At 40.5% G+C, this 23,608-nt stretch overlaps 1 protein-coding gene across 5 annotated transcripts in view; it reads right to left on the reverse strand.

The window, feature by feature from the left end:
• Positions 1-22,137, reverse strand: part of ASCC1 (activating signal cointegrator 1 complex subunit 1) — a 110,951-nt gene extending 88,814 nt beyond the window's left edge. For 2 of the 5 annotated variants that reach the window (XR_007132339.1, XR_007132341.1), the window contains exons 1-5: positions 21,402-21,506; positions 19,440-19,581; positions 18,202-18,301; positions 13,477-13,574; positions 5,938-6,116 (exon numbers count right to left, since the gene is read on the reverse strand). Coding sequence is in view for 1 of the 5 variants with exons in the window: in XM_047761720.1 (XP_047617676.1) it covers positions 5,938-6,116; positions 13,477-13,574; positions 18,202-18,301; positions 19,440-19,551 (489 nt within the window). In the remaining 4 variants the exon portion in view is untranslated. Of the gene's footprint in view, positions 1-5,937; positions 6,117-13,476; positions 13,575-18,201; positions 18,302-19,439; positions 19,582-21,117; positions 21,179-21,401; positions 21,507-21,962 lie in introns of those variants that run through there. The other 3 variants (XR_007132340.1, XR_007132342.1, XM_047761720.1) reach the window with 3 other exon arrangements.
• Between the last annotated feature and the right edge of the window lie 1,471 nt (positions 22,138-23,608).

The raw sequence follows: 23,608 nt of genomic DNA on the forward strand, positions 1-23,608 counted from the left end.
TCCATATTTGACATATATGTACCTTTGCTCAAGCACATATATGCCAAGCAGGTCACTTAAAAATGAATTACACTATAATGGAAAAAATAAAAACCATTAAAAAATTAATAATACAATTCTGACTGTCTACTCACAATTGCCCAGTCTGAATCTTCTTACCATCATAGCCTCCTTCTTAAAAAATCAAGCTGATTAATTCTCATCTCCTGTCCCATAAAAGCACTTGGATTCTAATACTTCTATATCTGTATACCTATATCTCACTATAATCTAACCCCTAAGACCCAGCTTGAGCAATATGGACAGGCTGGACAAGAAAAAAGAAAAGGGAAAAAAGGGAAAAGAAAAAAGAAAAAGGAAAAAGAGAAGAAAGAAAGGATCTTTTAAAAATTTACACCAAAAACATTTTCACTGACCTTGCTTATAGCTATCAAAGACAGCACTCATCTACTCTGGATACTCCAAGTAATACTAATAATTTTAACCTAACCAGCCATAAGAATAGCAGGTGTAGCAGCTACCATTTCTTAAATGCTTATTATGCATCAAGCACCATACTGAGTACTTTATGCTATCTCATTTAATCCTTCCTGCAACTCTTCAATGCAGGCAGTAAAGATTTGGAGAGGTTCACTTGCTCAAGTCTACACAGATTGAGGAACCCAGAATCAGATGTAGGTCCATCTGTCTCAGGAACAAAACAAAACAAAAAAAAATTAAGCACAGTTCTATTTTATTCCACATGCTTTTATTCCTCTCTTTACTACAAGTTTGAGAAAACACAGCATGGTCATCCATATGCAAGAAAATCAACCTCGACCTAAACTTTACAACTTATACAAAAACTAACTGGATTACAGATCTAAATATAAAAGAGAAAAACTGTAAAAATTCTAAAAGAAAACCTTTGTAACTTGAGGTTAGGCAAAAATTCTCAGACATGACATCAAAAGACATCAAATCCATAAGAGAAAAATTAATAAAGTGGACTTCATCAAAATTTTTAAATCTGGAGTTCCCACTGTAGCTCAGCAGTAACAAACCTGACTGGTATCCATGAGCATGTGGATTCAATCCCTGGCCTCACTCAGTGGGTTAAGAATCTGGCATTGCTGTGGCTATGGAGTAGGCTGGCAACTACAGCTCTGATTCAACCCTTAGCCTAGGAACTTCCATATGCCGCCTGCAGGTGCAGCCCTAAAAAGCAAAAAAAGAAAAAGAAAAAGAAAAAAAAAAGCTGGGAGTTCCCTCTCATGGCTCAGTGGTTAATGAATCCGACTAGGAACCATGAAGTTGTGGGTTCGATCCCTGGCCTTGCTCAGTGGGTTAAGGATCCAGCATTGCTGTGAGCTGTGGTGTAGGTCACATGCGGCTTTGATCCTGCATTGCTGTGGTTCTGGCGTAGGCCAGAAGCTACAGCTCCAATTCAACCCCTAGCCTGGGAACCTCCATATGCCGCGGGAGTGGCCCAAGAAATGGCAAAAAGAAAAAAAAAGAAAAAAAAAAAAGAAAAAGGAGTTCCCGTCGTGGCGCAGTGGTTAACAAATCCGACTGGGAACCACAAGGTTGCGGGTTCGGTCCCTGCCATTGCTCAGTGGGTTAATGATCCGGCGTTGCCATGAGCTGTGGTGTAGGTTGCAGACGCAGCTCGGATTCTGAGTTGCTATGGCTCAGGCGTAGGCCAGTGGCTACAGCTCCAATTAGACCCCTAGCCTGGGAACCTCCATATGCCGCAGGAGCGGCCCAAGGAAACAGCAAAAAGACCAAAAAAAAAAAGAAAAAAAAATTGTTTTGTTTGTTTTAATTTGCTCTGTAAAATTCACTGAGAAGGGAATGAAGAGATAAGCTACAGTCCTAGGAAAAATATTTGGAAATCACATATCCTTGAAAGGACTTACATCCAGAATATATACCAAAGAACACTCAAAACTAAACAGTACGAAACACAACTTTAAATTGTGCAAAAGATGTGGATACCTCAACAAAACTGACATAAGGATGGCAAAAGAGCATTTTAAAAAGATGTTCAGGAGTTTCCTGTTGTGACTCAGTAGGTTGAGGACCCAATGTTCTCTCTGTGAGGATACAGGTTTGATGCTGGCCTCACTCTGTGAGTTAAGGATCCTGTGTTGCCACAAGCTGGGCATAGGTTGCAGAGTTGGCTCAGATCTGGTGTTGCTGTGCCTGTGGCATAGGCTACAGCTGCAGCTCCAATTCGACCCCTGACCCAGGAACTTCCATGTGCTGAAGGCATGGCTGGAAAAACAAAAAGAAAAAGCTGTTCAAAATGCTACTAGCTATAACTATAAAACATTAATCAAGGAAATCAAAGAAGATACAAAGAAATGGAAAGACATCCAAAGCTCCTGGGCTGGAAAATTAAGACTGTAAAAATGGCCATACTACCCAAAGCAATCTACAGATTCAATGCAATCCCTATCAAATTACCCATGACATCTTTCACAGAACTAGAACAAAAAATCCAAAATTTTATATGGAACCACAAAAGACCCAGAATTACTAAAGCAAATCTGAGGAACAAAAACCAAGCAGGAGGCATAATTCTCCCAGACTTCAGGCAATATTACAAAGCCACAGTCATCAAGACAGTGTGGTACTGGTACCAAAACAGACACACAGACAAATGGAACAGAAGAGAGAACCCAGAAATAAACCCAGACCCTGTGATCAATTAATCTTTGACAAAGGAGGCAAGAACAAAAAATGGGGAAAAGAGTCTTTTCAGCAAGTATTGCTGGAAAACATGTACAGCTGCATGCAAATCGATATGAAACTGAAACACACCCTCACACCAGGCACAAAAATAAACTCAAAATGGCTGAAAGACTTAAACATAAGACAAGACACCATAAAACTCCTGGAAGAGAACATAGGCAAAACATCCTCTGACATCAACCTGACAAATGTTTTCTCAGTCAGTCTCCCAAAGCAACAGAAATAAAAGCAAAAATAAACCAATGGGACCTAATCAAACTGACAAGCTTTTGCACAGCAAAGGAAACCAAAAAGAAAACAAAAAGACAACTTACAGAAGTGGGAGAAAATAGTTTCAAATTATGCAAATGACAAGGGCTTAACCGCTAAAATATACAAACAACTTACACCACTCAACAGCAAAAAAAGCCAAGAACCCAATGGAAAAATGGGCAAAGGACCTGAATAGACATTTCTCCAAAGAAGATATACAGATGGCCAACAAGCACATAAAAAAATGCTCAACTTCACTGATCATTAGAGAAATGCTAAGCAAAACTACTATGAGGTACCACCTCACACCAGTCAGAATGGCCATCATTAATAAGTCCACAAATAACAAATGCTGGAGAGGGTGTGGAGAAAAGGGAACCCTCCTGCACTGCTGATGGGAATATAAGCTGGTATAACCACTGTGGAAAACAGTATGGAAGTACTTTACATAACTATACATAGAACTATCATATGACCCAGCAATCCCACTCCTGGGCATATATCTGGACAAAGCATTTCTTGAAAAAGACACATGCACCTGCATGTTCACTGCAGCACTATTCACAATAGCCAGGACATGGAACAACCCAAATGTCCATCTATAGCTAACTGGATTAGGAAGATGTGTGTGTATAAATACACAATGAAATACTACTCAGCCATAAAAAAGAACAAAAGTTGTTGCCATTTGCAGCAACATGGATGGAATTAGAGACTCTCATACTGAGGGAAGTAAGTCAGAGAGAGAAAGACAAATACCATATGATATCATTTATACCTGGAATCTAATATACTGCCCAAATGAACCTTTCCACAGAAAAAAAACTCATGGACTTGGAGAACAGACGTGTAGCTGCCAAGGGGGAGGGAAGGAGAGGAGGAGGGGGAGGGAGTGGGATGGTCTGGGAGTCTGGGGTTAACAGATGCAGACTACCGTGTTTGGAATGGATAGGCAATGAGATCCTGCTGTTTAGCACTAGGAACTATGTCTAATCACTTGTGATGAATCTATACATATATGTGTGACCAGGTCACCACGCTGTACAACAGAAAATTGACAGAACACTGTAAACCAGCTATAATGGGAAAAATAAAAATCATTATTTAAAAAAATAAATTTTAAAAATGCTACTAGCTGTGTTACTTATGTCCTGTCTGTTTTATAAGACTGTTGTCTCTTACAATACGCAATGTGTAGCCAGGCCTGAAACAAAAGTGATGATGGCTAAACATCTTGAAGAAATAGATCACATTTATGACTCTTACAGAATAACTGTAACAGTGTGACTCTAGATATGGGAAGAAGCAACAAGGGAAAATATCTCCCAGATCATGACAGAGTAGTGAGACAGAGGATCCAGAGAATCTTTATTATCAACAAGGTCTATTCTAGAAATTAGCACCTGGAGTGGGATATCAACAAGAATTTTCGCCTGATCTGGGATAAGCCTCCCAATGCTGTGGGACAAAAACTGGTCATGAAATGTCTCCTAATGACCAAGAGGAGGAACTGAGAAATAAAATACTGCCATCATATCGCAGTCATCAGTGATTAAGCCACCTCCAAGGGTGAGCCAGTGAGCTCTGGAGGGAACTCTGGAAGGAAACAAGCATACCTGCCATCTAGCAGCCATTAGACTGCGGCCACTCCCAACAGTGAGCCCTGAGGACACTCGGGATATAAAAAATAGGATACTGGCTCAAGATAGCTGAGGTGCATATCAAAGGAATGATTCCAGTGGCCCCAGACCTTTGCATCCTCCCATACAAAGAAAAGCACTAAGCTCCCTGAGATATCTAGTTTTCCATTATTAACAGTAATGTCATGTTTCTACTACCTGCCCTTTGTTGCAAAACTCCTATGCATCCTAGCTCCCCCTCACTTCCCAGAGCAGTTTTTTCAGGGTTACTTGAGATACTCTATCCTGGGCTTAAGTCCTCAGTTTCGTCCACCAAAACCATAACTCTTAAAAAAAAAAAAAAAAAAAAAAAGGAATACAACATTGTAAGTCAATTATTATACTCCAATAAAATTTTTTTTAATGTTCAACATCATTAGCCATTACAGAAAGTAAATTAAAGCCACAATAAGCTATCACTACACAACTTATTAGAATGGCTAAAGTGAAAAAGCCAACACCACCAAACGCTAGCAAGGATGTAGAACGAATGGAATTCTCCTATGCTGCTGATGGGAATGCAAAGTAGTACAGGTACTCTGAAAAACAGCTTGGCAGTTTCTTATGAAGTGAAACATACACCTCCCAGCAATCCCACTGCTCGGTATTTACTTTAAAGAAATGAAAAAACTATGTTCACATAAAAACCTGTACACTATGTTCACAGCAGTTCCATTCGGCATTGCAAGAAACTGGAAACAAACTAATGAAAGGAGATAAAGTACTGATACACATGGCAACCTGGATGAATCTCAAAGGCATTATGTTGAGGTAAAGAAAAAGTCTTAAAAAGTTACAAACTGTATGATTCCAGCATGATATTGTCAGGAAGACAATACTATAGTAACTGAGAAGAGATCAGTGATTGCCAGCAAAGTGAGGAAAAGGTGACTGTAAGAGATGGCACGAGGCAGTTGGGGGGGGCACAGAGCTGTTCTGTATCCTGATTGTGGTATGTGGCTACCCAAATCCATCTATGTGTTAAAATTCATAAAAACAGACACCCACAAGGTGCAGAATAATGTGTATATCAGGATGATCCTTTTGTGCCTTGAAACTTTTAAAGGTTATTTCTATAATACATAGAAACTTACCGCTGACATATCTGTATATATTTTTTAGCTCGGAATTAAAGAAACCATCAGAAATGGTTAACTTTTTTTGGTGGGAGAAGAGATTTATATCTTTCTACTGTTTCAATTATGAGCCATTTTCATATTCTTCTTTATATATTTTTTTAACTTTTTGTTTTGTTCTGTTTGCTGCTTACCATGGAGCACTTCTCCAGTACTTCCTCCTGGAACTTTAGAAATCGTTCCTGAACTTCAACTTCATTGAGGAAAAAGGCAAGGAAGTGAGTGAAGGGCTGCTTTCTTCGAAAAGTGAGCAAAAGAACATCAATCCGAGTTCGGGCAGAAATTACACCACTTCGATGCTGACCAGTGATTACTGTAAGAAAAAAAAAAAAAAGATTAACATGCTCAAGGACCAACAAATGGCTGTAAAAGAGGTGACCTCTTGATACGGTCATCTCTAAGGAATAAAACTGTCCTGAATGTGTACATAATTCTAAACAGGGGATAGTACCGAGAATAAGAAAGCTGCTAATGAATTCAGTCTAAGCAGAATGAGGTTAAAAAACAGAATAACTTTAAGAACAACTAAAGAAGTAGAAAAATAAGTTTAAAGCTACAAAGTAATCCCTCATACCTTGCTGGTATGAATGTAAAATGGTGCAGCATGGAGTTCCTTTTGAGTCTCAGCAGGTTAAGAATCCAACAACTATCCATGAGGATGTGGGTTTGATCCCTGACCTCGATCAGTGGGTTAAGGATTGGTGTTGCCATAAGCTGCAGTGTAGGGCACAGACACAGCTCAGATCTGACATTGCTGTGGCTGTGGCATAGGCTGGCAACTGCAGCTCCAATTCGACCCCTAGGCTAGGAACGTCCATATGCCACAGGTATGGCCTTTAAAAGCATAAATGGGAGTTCCCGTTGTGGCGCAGTGGTTAACGAATCCGACTAGGAACCATGAGGTTGAGGGTTCGGTCCCTGGCCTTGCTCAGTGGTTAAGGATCTGGTGTTGCCATGAACTGTGGTGTAGGTCTCAGACGTGGCTCAGATCCCAAATTGCTGTGGCTCTGGTGTAGGCTGGCGGCTACAGCTCCGATTAGACCCCTAGCCTGGGAACCTCCATATGACGCAGGAGCGGCTCAAGAAAAGGCAAAAAGACAAAAAAAAAGAAAAAAAAAAGCATAAATAAATAAATAAATAAAGTGGTGCGGCTGCTATGGAAAAGTTTGGCAGTTCCTCGGAAAGTTAAACAGGGAACAACCACATGACCCAGGAATTCCACTCCTAGATAGAAACTCAAAGGAAGTAAAAACAGGTGTTTTAAAAAAAACTTGTACAAGAGTTCCCTCATGGCACCACAGGTTATAGGTCTGACAATGTCAGCAATTTGGCCCAGCTTGCGCTATGGTACAGGTTTGATCCCTGGCCTGGGGACTTCCGCATGCTGTAAGCAAGAGCAAAAACAAAAACAAAAACAAAAAACTTGTGCAAATGTTCAGAGGAGCTCTATTCACAAGCACCCCAAAAGGTGGAAAAACACGAATGTCCATTAACCATAAATGAATAAATAAAATGCAGTATTTCCACATACTGAAATAGTATTCAACCAAAAAAAAAAAAAGAATGAAGTACTGATACATGCAAAAACATGGACGAATCTTGAAGGCATTATGTTAAATCAAAGATGCCAAACACAAAAGGACACATATGTATGTTTCCATGTATAGGAACTATCTAAACAGGCAAATTCAGAGAGACAGAAAGCAGATTAACAGTAGCCAAGACCCACCACTCTTGAGGAATAGGCAGTGAATGCTTCATGGGTATGGGGTTTCTTTTCTGGGTGATAAAATGTTCTGGAACTAAATGGTGGTGACGGTCAGACAACACTGTAAATGTACAAAATGCCACTGAATTCAACACTCTAAAGTGGTCTAAATGGTAAATTTTATGTTGTGTATACCCTAACATTAAAAAAAAGAGGCCACAGAGAAATTCAATTAACAATAAAAAATTTTTAGGAGTTCCCATTGTGGCGCAGTGGTTAAGGAATCCGACTAGGAACCATGAGGTTTCGGGTTCGATCCCTGGCCTTGCTCAGTGGGTTAAGGATCCGGTGTTGCCGTGAGCTGTGGTGTAGGTCGCAGACGCGGCTTGGATCCCGCATTGCTGTGGCCCTGGCGTAGGCCAGTGACTACAGCTCCGATTCGACCCCTAGCCTGGAAACCTCCATATGCCATGGGAATGGCCCTAGGAAAAGGAAAAAAGACAAAAAAAAAAAATTTAATGATTTTAATCTTTTCCATTATAGTTGGTTTACAGTGTTCTGTCAATTTCTACTGCACAGCAGTGACCCAATCACGCATATACATATACACTCTTTTTCTTACATTCTCCTCGATCATGTTCCATCAAAAAAAGGGGAGTTTTCTGTCATGTGAATTTTACCTCAATTTAAAAAAATACTGTGACAAAAGAGAGTCTGTACAATATATATAATCATATCCTATATTTATGAAAATATAAAGTTAAAATGTACATCTACATCATATGTATGAATATCAAACTTCTTTGACAACAAGCTTTCTTTGATCTGGTCTGTCTGCATGTGTATATCGATGAAAATAGGGGAGGAAAGCCGCAAAGCCTTATACCATTTTCTGCAAAAAAATAAAATCACTTAGGGATTATATAATCTCTGTTTCAGCAAAAAATCTAGGTTCCAGAACTGGCAGTGCTTGGTTCAAAACAGAAACTAAGGAAAGGTACAGAAGATATGAACAGTGAACAAAAACAGCACTTCAACAGACCATTTATTAAAGAGTGAAAGACAGACTTCTGAATATGATACAAAGTATTGAAGTATTAACTGTAATAGAATCAAAATGTGCTATGTACCTTCAAGCCCACAAAGCTTGTTCCTACCAAGCAACTGCAGAAGCTAAAGAAATAATTCCATTTATTTGTCCTAACACTTTCCATTAAAGCATTTGAATGGGAACAATCTACAAGAACAACCTATTTCTTAATAAGAATGAAATCATCACACCCATTTTGTTGTAAAGAAACAAGATAGAAATTTCTAGGGAAAGAAGTAAATTATGAATGAATTAATCAGCAGAAAGCCCAAAAACTGTTTGCCTAAGTAAAAAACTGACATAATAACCAAAAAATATAAGAAGTAGAGATATAGTATTTTCTATTGACATTATTTATATTTTCAGATAGAATACTTTGAGACTCCCAAAGATTCAAATGACCAGTGAGGGAAGTATCCCAGCAGCCATTCAAATAATGAGCTACAAAAATACTGATAAAGGAGTTCCCATCATGGCACAGCAGAAATGAATCTGACTAGGAACCATGAGGTTGCAGGTTCAATCCCTGGCCTCGCTCAGTGGGTTAAAGATTTGGTGTTGCTGTGAGCTGTGGTGTAGGTAGGTCACAGACACAGCTCAGATCTGGTGTTGCTGTGGTGTAGGCTGGCAGCTATAGCTCTGATTAGACCCCTAGCCTGGGAACTTCCATAAGCTGTGGGTGCAGCCCTCAAAAGACAAAAAAAAATAAAAAAACAAAAAATACTGATAAAGAAGGATTCAAAGATAAACTGGTGATAGAACGGGAGGTTGTATGTGTGGTGGGGACAGAGGGCATATAAGAAACCTCTATACCTTCTCAATTTTTCGGTGAACCTTACTTACACTGCTCTAAAAAATAAAGACTGCAGCAACAACAACAACAAAAAGACAAAAAGACAAAAAAAAAAAGGAGTTCCCGTCATGGCGCAGCGGTTAACGAATCTGACTAGGAACCATGAGGTTGCAGGTTCGGTCCCTGGCCTTGCTCAGTGGGTTAAGGATCCGGCGTTGCCGTGAGCTGTGGTGTAGGTTGCAGACGCGGCTCGGATCCCGCGTTGCTGTGGCTGTGGTGTAGGCTGGTGGCTACAGCTCCGATTCAACCCCTAGCCTGGGAACCTCCATATGCCGCGGGAGCGGCCCAAGAAATAGCAACAACAACAACAAAAAGACAAAAAGACAAAAAATAAATAAATAAATAAATAAAGACTGCTATTAAAAAAAAAAAGAAAAACTGGTACAAAATTAATTAAAGGAAAGTAGACACTGCATAATTATCTCTGCAAGAGACAGAAAACATAGTAAGAAAGAAAAGGGATGGAGGGGAGGGAAGCTTTAAACCATGTTTATGTTTCATTTCTGTAACAATTTACTATAAAATGCTACATCTATTCCTTTTCATTAAGAAGGTGGTTTGGTAAAGAATAAGACTAATAAAATGTTTTCATTTTGTTAAACATAGAAATCTGAAAAGGGCACTTTAGGTGCTTAGACCGATTTCCAGAAAAAGATTCACAGTTGATCTAACAATGACTAAAGAGCAAATATGATAAGGTTAGAAATATTCCAAAACTACAAATATCTGAGAGGACCAGAACTTATGTGGCATAGGTCTAAGGACTACAACAAGGGCTCTAGGGGAAGAAAATAATTAAAGGCATTGATGTTAAACTTAAAACGAACTGCCTAACTACAATGACAATATCACTTTAAAAACATCTTATTGCATGGGACTTTCAAAACAGACTAGATCAGATCCTTATTTAGAGAACAAGTTAAAACCTACTAGATTGTATTCTCTTCTATTTTCTCTAAGCTAAGAGAGGCAAAAGAAAATAACTAACTACAGTGTATACCACATCGAGGCAACTGCAGTCTTGATTTCCTATCACAACCCAATTTACTCTAACCAATACATTTGATTTTCTATATAGTTAATTTCCCTTCAAGACCAATAAACCAGTTAATCCTCTTGTTTTCCAATTAAATAAGTTCCACTAAATTGTTACATTTTTCACACTGAAATTTTTGTGCTTTCTAAGTCAAAATGGAATCTTAACAACCTGTCTAATCTTTCCTGTGTAAGTTTTAGAATCACTCCAGGATCTTAAAATGGCTAAGGTCTCCACACTCATTCCACGCTATGATTTTTACCAAAATAAAAATTATATCCACTTGTGGAGTTCCCGTCATGGCGCACTGGTTAACAAATCTGACTAGAAACCATGAGGTTGTGGGTTCGATCCCTGGCCTTGCTCAGTGGGTTAAGGATCTGGCGTTGCCGTGAGCTGTGGTGTAGGTTGCAGATGCGGCTCAGATCCTGTGTTGCTGTGGCTCTGGTGTAGGCTGGCGGCTACAGCTCCAATTCGACCCCTAGCCTGGGAACCTCCATATGCCGCGGGAGCGGCCCAAGAAATGGCAAAAAGACAAAAAAAAAAAAAAAATTATAGCCACTTGTTACTATATGGATAGAAAAAAATGGGAAACATATTCAACTGTTAACAGCAATTATGGCTGAGGTTCATAACACAAGGGACTTCCCTTTATAATTTCTATAAGCTTTTGTTTTTTTATTTTGGTTGGGGGTCAGGGGTTGGCCTGCAGCATATAGAAATTCCCAAAGATCAAACTTTTGCCACAGTAGTGACCCAAGCCACTGCAGTGCCACTACAGTGACAAAACACCCCATCCTTAACTCGCTGCACCACAGGGAACTCCTAAAATTACTTTAATGTTTGTAACTTGAACTTTAATGTTTAAGACAAGACCCAAGCTTTTAAAACTGTAATTCTTTTTTTTTTTTTTTCTTTTTAGGACTGGACCTGCAGCATATGGAAGTTCCCAGGCTAAGGGTCAAATTGGAACTGCAGCTGCTGGCCTACACTATAGCCACAGCAATGTGGGATCAGAGCCACATCTGTGACCTACACCATAGCTTGTCCAGACCCTTCATCCACTGAGGGAGGCCAAGGATCAAACCTGCACAGATACTAGTCAGGTTCTTAATCCACTGAGCCACGGGAACTCCTAAAACTGTTCTAATGAACTGAACATTTTAATAAGAGTTCTTAAGGTTCTCAGAGTTCCCGTCGTGGTGCAGTGGTTAATGAATCCTACTATTCTATGGGAACCATGAGGTTTCGGGTTTGATCTCTGATCTCGCTCAGTGGGTTAAGGATCCGGCATTGCTATGAGCTATGGTGCAGATGCGGTTCGGAGCTGGCATTGCTGTTGCTCTGGCGTAGGCTGGCGCCAACAGCTCTGATTTGACCCCCAGCCTGGGAACCTCCATATGCCATGGATGTGGCCCTCAAAATACACATACACAAAAAAATTACTAAGGTTCTTAAGCTGAGTGTGCTGAAATTACCAAGGGTCTAGGGAAAACTCTAGCAGTTCACTATCCAATAAAGAAGCCTATATGCAACCAGTTAAATTAAAAGTTACACGAGGAGTTCCCACTGTGGTGCAGTGGGTTAAGAATCTGACTGCAGCAGCTCGGGTCACTTGGATGCACAGGTTCAATTTCCGGCCTGATGCAGTGGGTTAAAGGATCTGGAGTTGCTGCAGCTGTGGCTTAGGTTGTAGCTGTAGCCTGGATTCAATCCCTGGCCTGGGAATTTCCATATGCCATGGAACTTCCATGTTCTACCCAACCATGCGTGGGGCCATAAAAAAACCAAGTTAAATGAATTAGAATTAAATAGAATTTAAAATTCAGTTCCTCAGTCACACTAGCCACATTTTGAGTTCTTGCAGTCACATGTGGCTAGTGGCTCCTGTACTGGACAGTGCAGATTGAGCATTCTCATCATCACAGAAAGTTCTTTTGGACAGCACTGCTCTAAAGTCAACTACTATTTATCTGTTACAGTGATTATTCTTACACGGCATAAAATGAGAAGAGCACTTACAATTTTTCCCCTAAAACTTAATAAAATTTATGAATGTTTATGAACAATGGATTGTCAGAGGCTGCAGCCCTTATTTGATATAGAAAAAGTATTGTTTTAGAGTAGGGTTTTAAAAATTCTGTCCCTATAGTGTCCCTCACTCAAAGCCACTTCCTCACACAAGCCAGTGCCCTTGGTTCACAATAATGCTTTAGTCCAGACACTTTCTGACCTGCTTTCTGTTGCTAAACCATTTTTCCTCACCTGACCAGTTACTTGAATCAGGTTATTGTTTTATTTTTCCTTCCTTTTTTACGGCCACAGCTGCAGCATGACGAGGTTCCCAGGCTAAGGGCTGAATAGGAGCTGCAGCTGCCAGCCTGCACCACAGCCACAGCAACACCAGGTCTGAGCCATGTTTGCAACCTAAACCGCAGCTTGCAGCAATCAGATCCTTTCACCCACTGAGCAAGGCCCGGGATCAAACCTACATCCTCATGGGTACTAGCTGGATTCTTAACCCACTGAGCCACAACAGGAACTCCAAGTTATTGTTTTAATTATTACTTTTATAATTTTCTTCCTAGTCTACAAAGGAAGGTAAAAAGAAGAGAAAAATATGGAAATAGCTGAACTTTATTTCAAATTTGCTGATATCATTGGTTTTCTCTAATTCTAACTTGAAATAATTCACAAACTCCATGTCAAGCTACTAAAGCAGAAGTCTCCTAGTCCACAACAAAATCCCGAAGTTTTATTCCATCAGTGCATAGTAAAATATAAAGTGAAGGCCAGGTACTCACTCAAGATAAGCCCACATAACTACATTTTTCCTCATGTGGGAGACTGATACTGATGTATCATAAAAAGCCAATAACTATGGAACAAAGAATATGGTCACCAAACAGCTTAGTTGGGACATGTCATTCCATACACGCACAAAAGTGAGTGCAAATATAACATATACATATGTTTTGGATCTTACCAATTTCTCCTTCTTGTCCAGGCTTAGGAATGCTAATAGAAGTTTTGGTCTCCACTTCTAATTTCTTCCGAGTGTCCCCTCTCTTGCCAACTATATGCCTATAACACAAAGAAAATTAATGTAAGGATATTAAGTCAAAATGTATCAGAATAAAGAACTCCATCATGTTTAAATTATATGCAGCCAGAGATACTCCCTTACAGAAAAGTGCTTCATAAAAATTCAGTATTTGTAGAGGAAATAAGTCATAAAGCTTTACAGAACATGCTACATTATGTTCACTGAAAAAAACGATGCCCTACAGCCAATTCAATATATAGAAAGAGTAACTATGCCCGACACCTGTTTGTTTCTCAAAATTAGATTCAAAATCTGGGTCTGCAGCTCGATGAAAAGAAAGCTGGCATAATCTCACAGCACACTTCCAGCAACCAGTGAGTCTACAGTTTGGAGGGAAAACCTTGTCCTTTTAGAGAGCAAATCGACTGCATTATAAGTTCATCCTAAGGAAGTTATCCTTGAATAATTAAATAAGGGTAAAGAGCTTTGCCAAGAGTGGGGTCCATCCATCAGGATAGATTCAAATGCAGAGAGAGTAGAGGTAACCCTCAGGCTGAATTCAACATACAGGCATAGTTTGGGGTGATTTCACCAAAAATTGGGAAATTTCACCTAAAAGTTTAGATTTCCAGGTTCTTTAGAAAAATTGGAAGATCTGACAACTCATGGCAAAACATGAGCTCATGCCTAAAAATGGAACATGAGCTCCTCGCCATCCCCATCACTCCTTACTGTCTTTCATTTACTCCACTTCACACATCTATTGGCTCATTTACATTACTTGCCTGGGTCTCCTAGGATATATAATCCTGACAACCCAAGGTTATCTTCTGGAACCCACAGAAATTAGATGTGTTAAAGAAAATGAGGCTACTGGATCCCAGGAGAAAAGTTTCAGAGTCCATAAAGCACTAAGAGACCATCACAGGACTATAAAGTTAAGAGAAAAAAACTTCCTCATCAATGCTATTTCAGCTTCTATGACTTCACCTACAGTACCCAATAGCATGGGTGACTATGTCTAAAACTCTGCAGTTGTTTTTACATGGAATAACCAAGCCCAATTATCTCCACTAAGGTCTACTATAGTGGAGTTCCCATTGTGGCACAGCAGAAATGAATCTGATTAGGAACCATGAGGTTTCGGGTTTGGTCCCTAGCCTTGCTCAGTGGGTTAAGGATATGGTGTTGCTGTGAGCTGTGGCGTAGGTTGCAGATACAACTTGGATCTGGCGTTGCTGTGGCTGTGGTGTAGCCTGGCAGCTGCAGCTCTGATTAGACCCCTAGCCTGGGAATTTCCATATGCCACTGGTACGGCCCTAAAAAGACAAAAAAAAAAAAAAAGTTGTCTAGGAACCTTAGAAAAGGAAGTGGTTGAAATTAAAGAGGCTTCAGAACCAAGCAAACTTTGGGCAAGTCATTTAACCACTCTAAGCCTATTTCCTCACTTACAGAAGTGAAGTGAATAATAATACCTAGGGGAGTTCCCGTTGTGGCTCAGTGGTTAACGAATCCGACTAGGAACCATGAGGTTTTGGGTTCGATCCCTGGCCTTGCTCAGTGTGTTAAGGATCTGGCGTTGCCGCGAGCTGTGGTGTAGGTCGCAGACACGGCTCGGATCCTGAGCTGCTGTGGCTCTGGTGTAGGCTGGCAGCTACAGCTCCGATTAGACCCCTAGCCTGGGAACCTCCATATGCTGTGGGATCGGCCCAAGAAATGGCAAAAAGACAAAAAACAAAACAAAACAAACAAAAAAACAAGAGTAAAAAAAAAACAATAATAATAATAATAATACCTAGGTATCAAAAGTTTGTTGTAAGGATCATATGTTATCATATATAAAACGGCTTCCCATTGACTGATACAGAGCTCAGTATAGCCCATGCCATCCTCATTAAGCCCATGATGGCGTCCTTCCAGTGAAGAGTACAGCCGGGCCCAAAAGCGATCTACACGGGAATTCTGCAACATTCACTACAATAATACAGATCGGCAGTGAAAGGGTGACTCCTTTATTGAATATATAAGTGGAAATTCTTGCCAGATCTCAACCTTGGCTACACATTGGAATCACCTGAGGGGTTTCAAAAACTAATGATGTCTGGGTCCAGCTCCCAGAGATTCAGACTCAACTGCTCTGGGGTGCACCTTGGTATCAGGAATTTTATTTTTTTTAGGGCCACGCCTGCAGCATATGGAAGTTCCCAGGCTAGGATTGGTCAAATCAGAGCTGCAGCTGCCAGCCTACATCACAGCCACAGCAACACGGGATCCAAGCCAAGTCTGGGACCTACACCACAGCCCATAGCAATGCCAAATACTTAACCCACTGAGCGAGGCCAGGGATCGAACCTGTGTCCTCATGGATACTAGTCAAGTTTGTTATCGCTGAGCCACAATGGGAACTCCAAGTATCAGGAATTTTAAGAGCTCCCTGGGTGATTCTAAAGTGCACCTGTAGCTGAGGACCACAGTATTAGATCTAGTCCACAGACGTGTGTATCACTGTTAGGCCTTTTAACTTTTTTTCTTTTTTTTAAGATTAGGTTTTGATTACAAATTATTTTGGACAAGTAATTTCTTCTTTGGGCCAAAAAAGTTTACAGATATGACTCATAAGAAAGAAATCCTTCTTATCAATTATTTCTCAATAAAACTGGAAGGAAGGAAGGAAAGAAGGTCTTCCTAGAAAATATTGTATATTAATTAGGATTTAGCAGAACCAATATGTAAACTAACATACAAGTTGCCTAGAACAAAATGAGCACTTTTGAGTATAGAATTCATAAGATCAAGTTAAAGTCCTACATCTACAGAATTTTTACACACCTTAGCAATAGCAAATATATATATTAAAGAAGACATGCTACATTGATTTTATAAGGGATCTGAGCCATGACTTTCTAAAATCATGTTTCTTAGACTCATATCAGTGGAATCTGAAAGGAAAGTGAGCTGTCAGAATGAATATTTGGTTTCCCATTCAGCCACACTGTAGAAGAATTTCATTCTTAAGGTGTTTCAGAAGATTCTCAAGGTTGATGAAAATGAAGCTATTTGCCTCCTGGAGTTTAAACACATCATTCCATATTTGTAGATCTCTCATAGAGGAGCATGGACAGACTTAATTCATCTGTTACCACTCAGAAAAACAATCTATGGATTTTCTAGGCTAGCCTATCTTCAGAGGTGCAAGCCCAAAAGAAGCCACTTAGTGATGTAAGCTAACCATACTCATGGTGAATAAGCGACAGAATGTGGTCTATTATGCAAGCAAGCACAGACTGGTCACAAAACTTCCAAGCGATATGCATATAAAGATGACTCTGCAGGAGTTCCTGTCATGGCTCAGCAGAAATGAATCTGACTAGTAATCATGAGAATATGGGTTCAACCCCTGGCCTCACTCAGTGGGTTAAGGATCCAGTGGTTGCCATGAGCTGTGGTGTAGGTCGCAGATGCGGCTCAGATCTGGCGTTACTGTGGCTATGGTGTAGGTCAGCAGCTCCAGCTCCAGATAGACCCCTAGCCTGGGAACCTCCATATGCCACGGGTACGGCCCTAAAAAGAAAAAAAAAAATGATTCTGGAGAAAGCATATTAATCTTTCACAAGCATTAGGGTTAACAGAACACACATTCCTGCCTTCAAGAAACTTTCCACCTGGTGGAAAAGACATTAAACAGCACACAAATATGTATAAACACAAGACAGAAATGCTACAGAGAAGAAATAGAGGGTATTATGAAAACATAGAGTAGGGTAATCAATGTGGTGGGTGGGGATGTTGGTGTCAAAGCATGCTTCCCTAAGGGAGAGAATATAACTAAGTAAGGAAGAGGAGAGATGATAAGGCCAAGGGAACAGCTCAAAGGCAAAGCTCAAAGGCAGGAAGGAACACAGCACATTCAAGGAACTAAAGAAAACCAGTTAAGCTTAAGTGCAAAGCCAGGGAAAGCATGGTGTGAGGTGAGACTGAAAAATGCAGGGCTGGCTAAGTCATGTTCAAGATTTTTGGCCACTGTTCTAATGGAAGAGAATTCTATCTTCAGTGGAAGGATGTTGGCAGATTTCAAACACAGGTAGTAAAAGCATCAGACGTGCATTTTAAAAAGATCATTCCACCCTTGTTGTGAAGAACTGATTGTAAGAGATCAAGATTCAATGTAAGAATTGAATGGATGGGTTCAATCCCTGACTTAGGAACTTCAACATGCTGCTGGCATGACCAAAAAGAAAAAAAATTAAAAAGATGTTCAAGAGGCAAGATCAGAGTTCCTACCATGGTGCAACAGGTTAAGAATCCAACTGCAGCATCTCAGATCAATGCAAAGGTACGGATACACTCCCCAGCTCTGCATAGTGGGTTAAGGCTGCAGCTGCAGTTTGGATTCAGTCCCTGGCCTGGGAACTTCCATGTGCCACGGGTGCGGCCATAAAAAAATAAAAATAAAAATAATTTTAAAATAAGAGGCAAAATGAACAGAACGGTGACACATACGGAATGATGAAACTAATCTGTAATCAGTCAGAAATTCCAGGACATAAAATACTATTTTGTCACTAGTAGTCAAGCACTGCAATAAGTATGGAAAGAGAAGAGTCAGCTTGCTGCTACTTTTCCTGGATATGCCTTCCCGTGAAGCTGCCAGGAGGCCTCACTCACTTGTAGAGCAGACTGGGGGCCTTCACAGTACACCGGAAACCTTGCGGGGTCTGCACCACCTCGTAGGCTTCACAGGGCTCTTCCGTGCACTCCATGAGGCCTGGACAGAAACCGGAACATCTCACTCAGAGCTGCTGCTCTGTGAACAGTCTTCTCCCCAGCTGTCAACCACTCTCAAGGTTTAAAAAATAGCAATACACAAACACACAAAGAACAGCCATACACTTTACACTGCGAATCACTACTCCGACATTCCTTCTGACCTGCCCTTAGAAGAAAAATAACGAATAAAAAACAGCTGACTGTTTTGGAAAAAGAATATACATACCACGATTTAACTGTTTTCTCCCAGAAAGCTAAGACACTATAATTTTTTTTTTACTACTTTTTAAAGGCAGATATGATTCACCTAACATGAAATTCATCCTCTTAAAATGTAAAATGTACAATGTACTCAGTGGTTTTTTAATATTAAGATGCAAAATCACTGCAGTGAATGAGGTAGAAGGGACGCTGGGAGAACTTTATCCCTACAGTCAAGACAAAGAGAAAGGAGGAGGGTGAAATAAAGGAGTTAAAGCCCCAAGGCTAAAGGGAACCCCTGGTGAGGACCCAGGGGAAGACTAACCCTCAAGCCTTAGGCCCTAATGGAAAAGCTTATAAACCAAAAGGAAAAGAAAGCAGAGAACCTGAAAGGCCCTATTAAACCCAAGTCCTGAAAGTACTTATAATCCATCTCAACTGTTAACTTCTTAAAATTACCCCTGAATAATAATAATGTTGGTTTTGTACTTGAAACTGCCTGTATACGATTGCAGAGGAAAAGAAAAATTACGACACAGTAACAACAGCTAATGTTGGGTGCTGGATGAAACACCTTTACATGTGTTCATTTGTTCCAATAATTTATATAAATTAGTTTATAATTTCACAGATTTAAAAAAACTTAATTCTGTCAGAGAATATTAAGGGTTAATATTAACAGTTAACTAAAATTACTCATTATTACATGTAAGTTTCTATGCAAAGATGAAACACATCTTGATTCATGAACCCAGAATGCCTTGTCAAACTCAAGCACATCAATGCCCTTGGACATCAACACAAAGGACACCGTGAGTGGCCAAACATGTCAAATCAGTGCTCACACAGAAACACACTGAAACAAAACAAAGAATTGCTGCTACAATACAGAGAACACTTTACTTGTAATGAGACCAAAGAGCAACTAGGATTACCTTGATAATAATCATCATCTTCTTCTTCATGTTGATAAGTCTGTTCTTGGATGGGATTCTTCCTGTAAACCCGGCCACCGATTCTTAGAAGCTGTGGACGCAGAACTTCCATGACACTTTCTCCAAACAGTCCAGCGAAATCCTGAAAAATAAATGATCACCTTACCTTTTGTTTTAATCAGAAATATACCCTACCTCTGTTATCCAGATCTTTATGTAGGTATGAAAGGACATAATTGGGCATCAGTTCACAATACATCCCAAGCCAAAGCAGCACTGTTTCCATTCAATTTCTCCTATCTATAAGCTGTTTTAAGCCAACTGATGCAGTTTCCACTACACTATTCCACTGCTGGCTCACTCTAGATAATTTGTAAACTATTGGCATTCCCCAAAAAAGTGATCAAAAGATACTGAGCTTGTCCATGGCTTTGACAGAAAAGAACAGAGGTCTCTTTGTAACATTAACCTTTAGGAGTAAAATGCAATCTTCTGTGTTTACCTAAACATTTGCAAAGTGTCTCACCCACTCTAACCAGCATGGTAATTAAGAAAAACAGGGATACTTAATACACTTATCCTCAAGGGGAGGACAAAAGATCCTGAAGAACTTTTAGAGGTGTTAAAACTATATACGCAACAAAATCAAAATGCCTATCAGAATCAGATATGACTTAATCAACATGGTCCTCCAAATGAACACATTGCTGAGGGGAGGAATTCAATTTCTGTGGGCCCCCAAACTGTACATCAGAGGCCAAGCTTCTAAACATCACTTAAAGAATCAATAATTCTGGAAAGAGGAGTTCCCTTCATTGCTCAGTGGTTAACAAACCCGACTAGGAACCATGAAGATGCGGGTTCCATCCCTGGCCTTGCTCAGTGGGTTAAGGATCCAACATTCCTGTGAGCTGTGGTATAGTTCGTGTGGGCTTAGATCCCCCACGTTGCTGTGGCTGTGGTGTAGGCTGGCAGCTACAGCTTCAATTCGACCCCTAGGCTGGCAAGTTCAACATGCCACGGGTGCAGCCTTAAAAAAACAAACAAACAAAAAAAATCTGGGAACAAAGATTCCTATGGGCTAGCCGTGGTTAAGCTCAACCAATGTTCCCACTATATGTGTTAGACGGTCTTGAAGCCCAAAATAAGTTAGAGTTCCCCCTCAAAAAATCAATTCTCACTAAATACTCTAACGCTCAACCCAATCCCAGCAAGAAAATAGCTTTAATTGGTAATTTGCTTACAGAACCAAGTGGTGATTTCCTGTTGAGATTAGCAGTAAAATGAATAAATAATAAGTAAAATAAACAGACTTGAATGTCAGAAGGGGTGTAATTATCAAGTTTAATGACTTTACATCCTAGTGCCCTATTCCTCCAGGACCTTTCAAATAAGTTTCTCCACAAAAGTAGATTTTAATGTTAAGGAAGGGCGCTGAGACTGAGCTCTGGGAAAGAGCGTTGTCTGAGATAGGAAGCTGTTCATCTGCCTTTCCTTGGGATACGAGTCTGCTCAGAAGGATGGCGGAATAACAAATTTAACCCTGCTGCGTGACGGTTTGGTAAGAGAGAGCAAAGCAGAAGGCCTGAAATGCCGTGCGTTAAGATAAAACCCTAAATTACAAAAGTGAGCAAAAAAAATAAAACGAGTACTCCAAAGGTAGCGGAGAAATACGGACCCCACAGGAAAAAGAAAACCCGGGAAGGACGAGGAGGGGAAGGACCCGGAAGTCCTCTCCGCCCCGGCCACGCCCACTACTGCAAGGGGCACGCGCACGCCGCCGCCGGTCCCTCCACGCGGGCGCGAGCACGGCGCCGCCCTTGTCGATGTTAACTCGGCCGCTCCAGTCGGCCTTGGGGGCGGGGCTGTAGGGGAAAGTGCCAAAGCTGCTGAGGTAAGTGGCCGAGGGCTCAGGGACCCTCGAGAGCCTGGTGGAAAGGGACTTGATCTCTGGGATCCTACCTGCAGGGACTAGTAAAATGGAGAAAGTAGGAGGAGGAACAGGAGCCTGCAGCAGAGGGCGTGCAAGAGGAAATTTCCTTAGGCCGTGCCTGGCTAGTGCGCATGCGGGCCGAGGGCTGGCGCCTGCGCAGTGAAACGGCGCTATTGGCGTAGCCCTCTGGGGACTCGACGGCGGGTCGGGGTGGGGGTGGGGGTGGGGGTGGGGGTGGGGGTGAGGCTGTGACTTGGAGGTAGCTTGGGAACCGTTGGCGTTCTGATCCCTCCTCTTGGCAGCCTATTTCTTTCCACCCCACTTGTTTTTAGCTGCACATCTTTTTGAATGGTAATCCAGCTGTTTAAGTGAAACAGCGGAATGAATGTTTTCTTGATGATGGAGTTTAATAATTGCTTCTAATAATTTGCCATTGTACCAGCGTACTTCCTTCAGTATCTTTTTGATAGGACATTTTTAAAAGGAAAAGGTTCTTTCTAAGATAGGTATATATCTGCCAGGAAGGAAAGTAGTTTATGAATACGAGGTCATCCCCATCGTATATGAAGTAAATGTGTTGATTATCTCACCAATGTGAACACAGCCGTGCTGTATCTCCCCAGAGAGCATTGTTCGACTGCAAGGATCGCTACTGCTAATAGTTCCAGCTTCCCTGATAGCGTCAAATCCCAGGTTACCTCATCATCAGTATTTAAACATTTGTCAAAATTTTACAGCGCATCAACTTTGGGCATAGCAGCCAAGTGGGAGAGAGTTATGTAAATAGATCTGCAGAATGAGGAAGAAAAACAAAATGATAATGAACCAGTCCTCTTCATACCAATCTTCTCTAGCCCCTGGGTAACCTTTGCTGAGCTGCTCGCCCTGTGTTCTGTCATTTGTTCATTATTCAGGAGAAATTGTGATCCAGGTTCTGTGCTAGGCCTCCAGGGTAGAAAGATAACTCCTCCCCCTTTTCCTAAGAAAGGGGTTCTTCCTAAGATTATGAACCTTAAAAGTGTGAAGTGCATGTTCCCTCTTTCTGAGCAGGTTCTTTCCCCTCTAGGAGTGTGCTGACTATATGTCAAATGGAGGGAGTAATAACTTTTCCCTTGAGTAAGTGTGTTGAAACAATAAGTGTGAAAAACCGGGATCTGGATAAAGCAGTGAGATCCTGCTGTATAGCATTGGGAACTATATCTAGTCACTTGTGATGAAGCACGATGGAGGATAATGTGAGAAAAAGAATGTATATATGTGTGTGTGACTGGGTCACTTTGCTGTACAGTAGAAAATTGACAGGAGACTGTAAACCAACTTAATGGAAAAAATAAAAATCATTTAAAAAAACTGATCTGGCATAGGGAAAAAATGATTCAGGAAAAAATCATTAGTGATTTTGGATAACTAATATTAAGTGTTTACTGTACCTATAACTGTTCAAATTGCTTTAATTATATTAAGCTTCCTAACGTGTCTGAGGTAGGCACTATCATTATCCCAATTTTAGAGATGAGGCAACTGAAGAGTAAAGAAGTTAAATGATTTGTCCCAAGTCATACAGATACTAGCCTAGACCAAGAGGCTTCAGCCTGACCTCTTAACCACTATGCTCTTTTACCTCTCACATGGCACATGACATGCCAAAAAGCCATTGTTTAAAATATGGCCCAGCAAATAAGCTAAAGTCTCTACACCTCAGTTTTGTTTGGTCATCTGTAAAATGAGGGAAGTGGATTAGATGACCTTAAAGGAGGAATCTTGTGGTTCTGTGAAATGTTTAACTCATTCAGCAAACATTTATTTAAATCAACAGCTACTTAGTATAGGCCAAGCATAATGTTTGGTTCTGGTGATCCAAGTGACTGCCTTCATAGAACAGTTACAAACTAGGGTTTATTGTTTGTTTCACTTTCATTCATCACATACCACCTGCTGGTAGCACTCAGAATCTCACCTAAATTTTTAAAGCTAGAAATTACTTGGTTGTATTTTTCCACTTAAGTGGAAAACTGCTTATTTATGTTAAAGTTAGTGCTAATTCTGCACTCCACTTTTCAACCCTGGCTGTTTTGTGTACTGAATGGTAGTTCTGAGTTTGAAAGAAGACTATTCTTTTTAGAAAACATAAACTTTTTAGAATCTTTTGTAAACGTGTAAATTTCCATTTTGAACTTTTGTAAGGATTCATGAATTTGGTACATATTTTCTCATTTACATGTGGACTTTCTGGTTT

The sequence above is a fragment of the Phacochoerus africanus genome, chromosome 15 (assembly GCF_016906955.1).
Source record: "Phacochoerus africanus isolate WHEZ1 chromosome 15, ROS_Pafr_v1, whole genome shotgun sequence".
Lineage (NCBI taxonomy): Eukaryota > Metazoa > Chordata > Mammalia > Artiodactyla > Suidae > Phacochoerus > Phacochoerus africanus.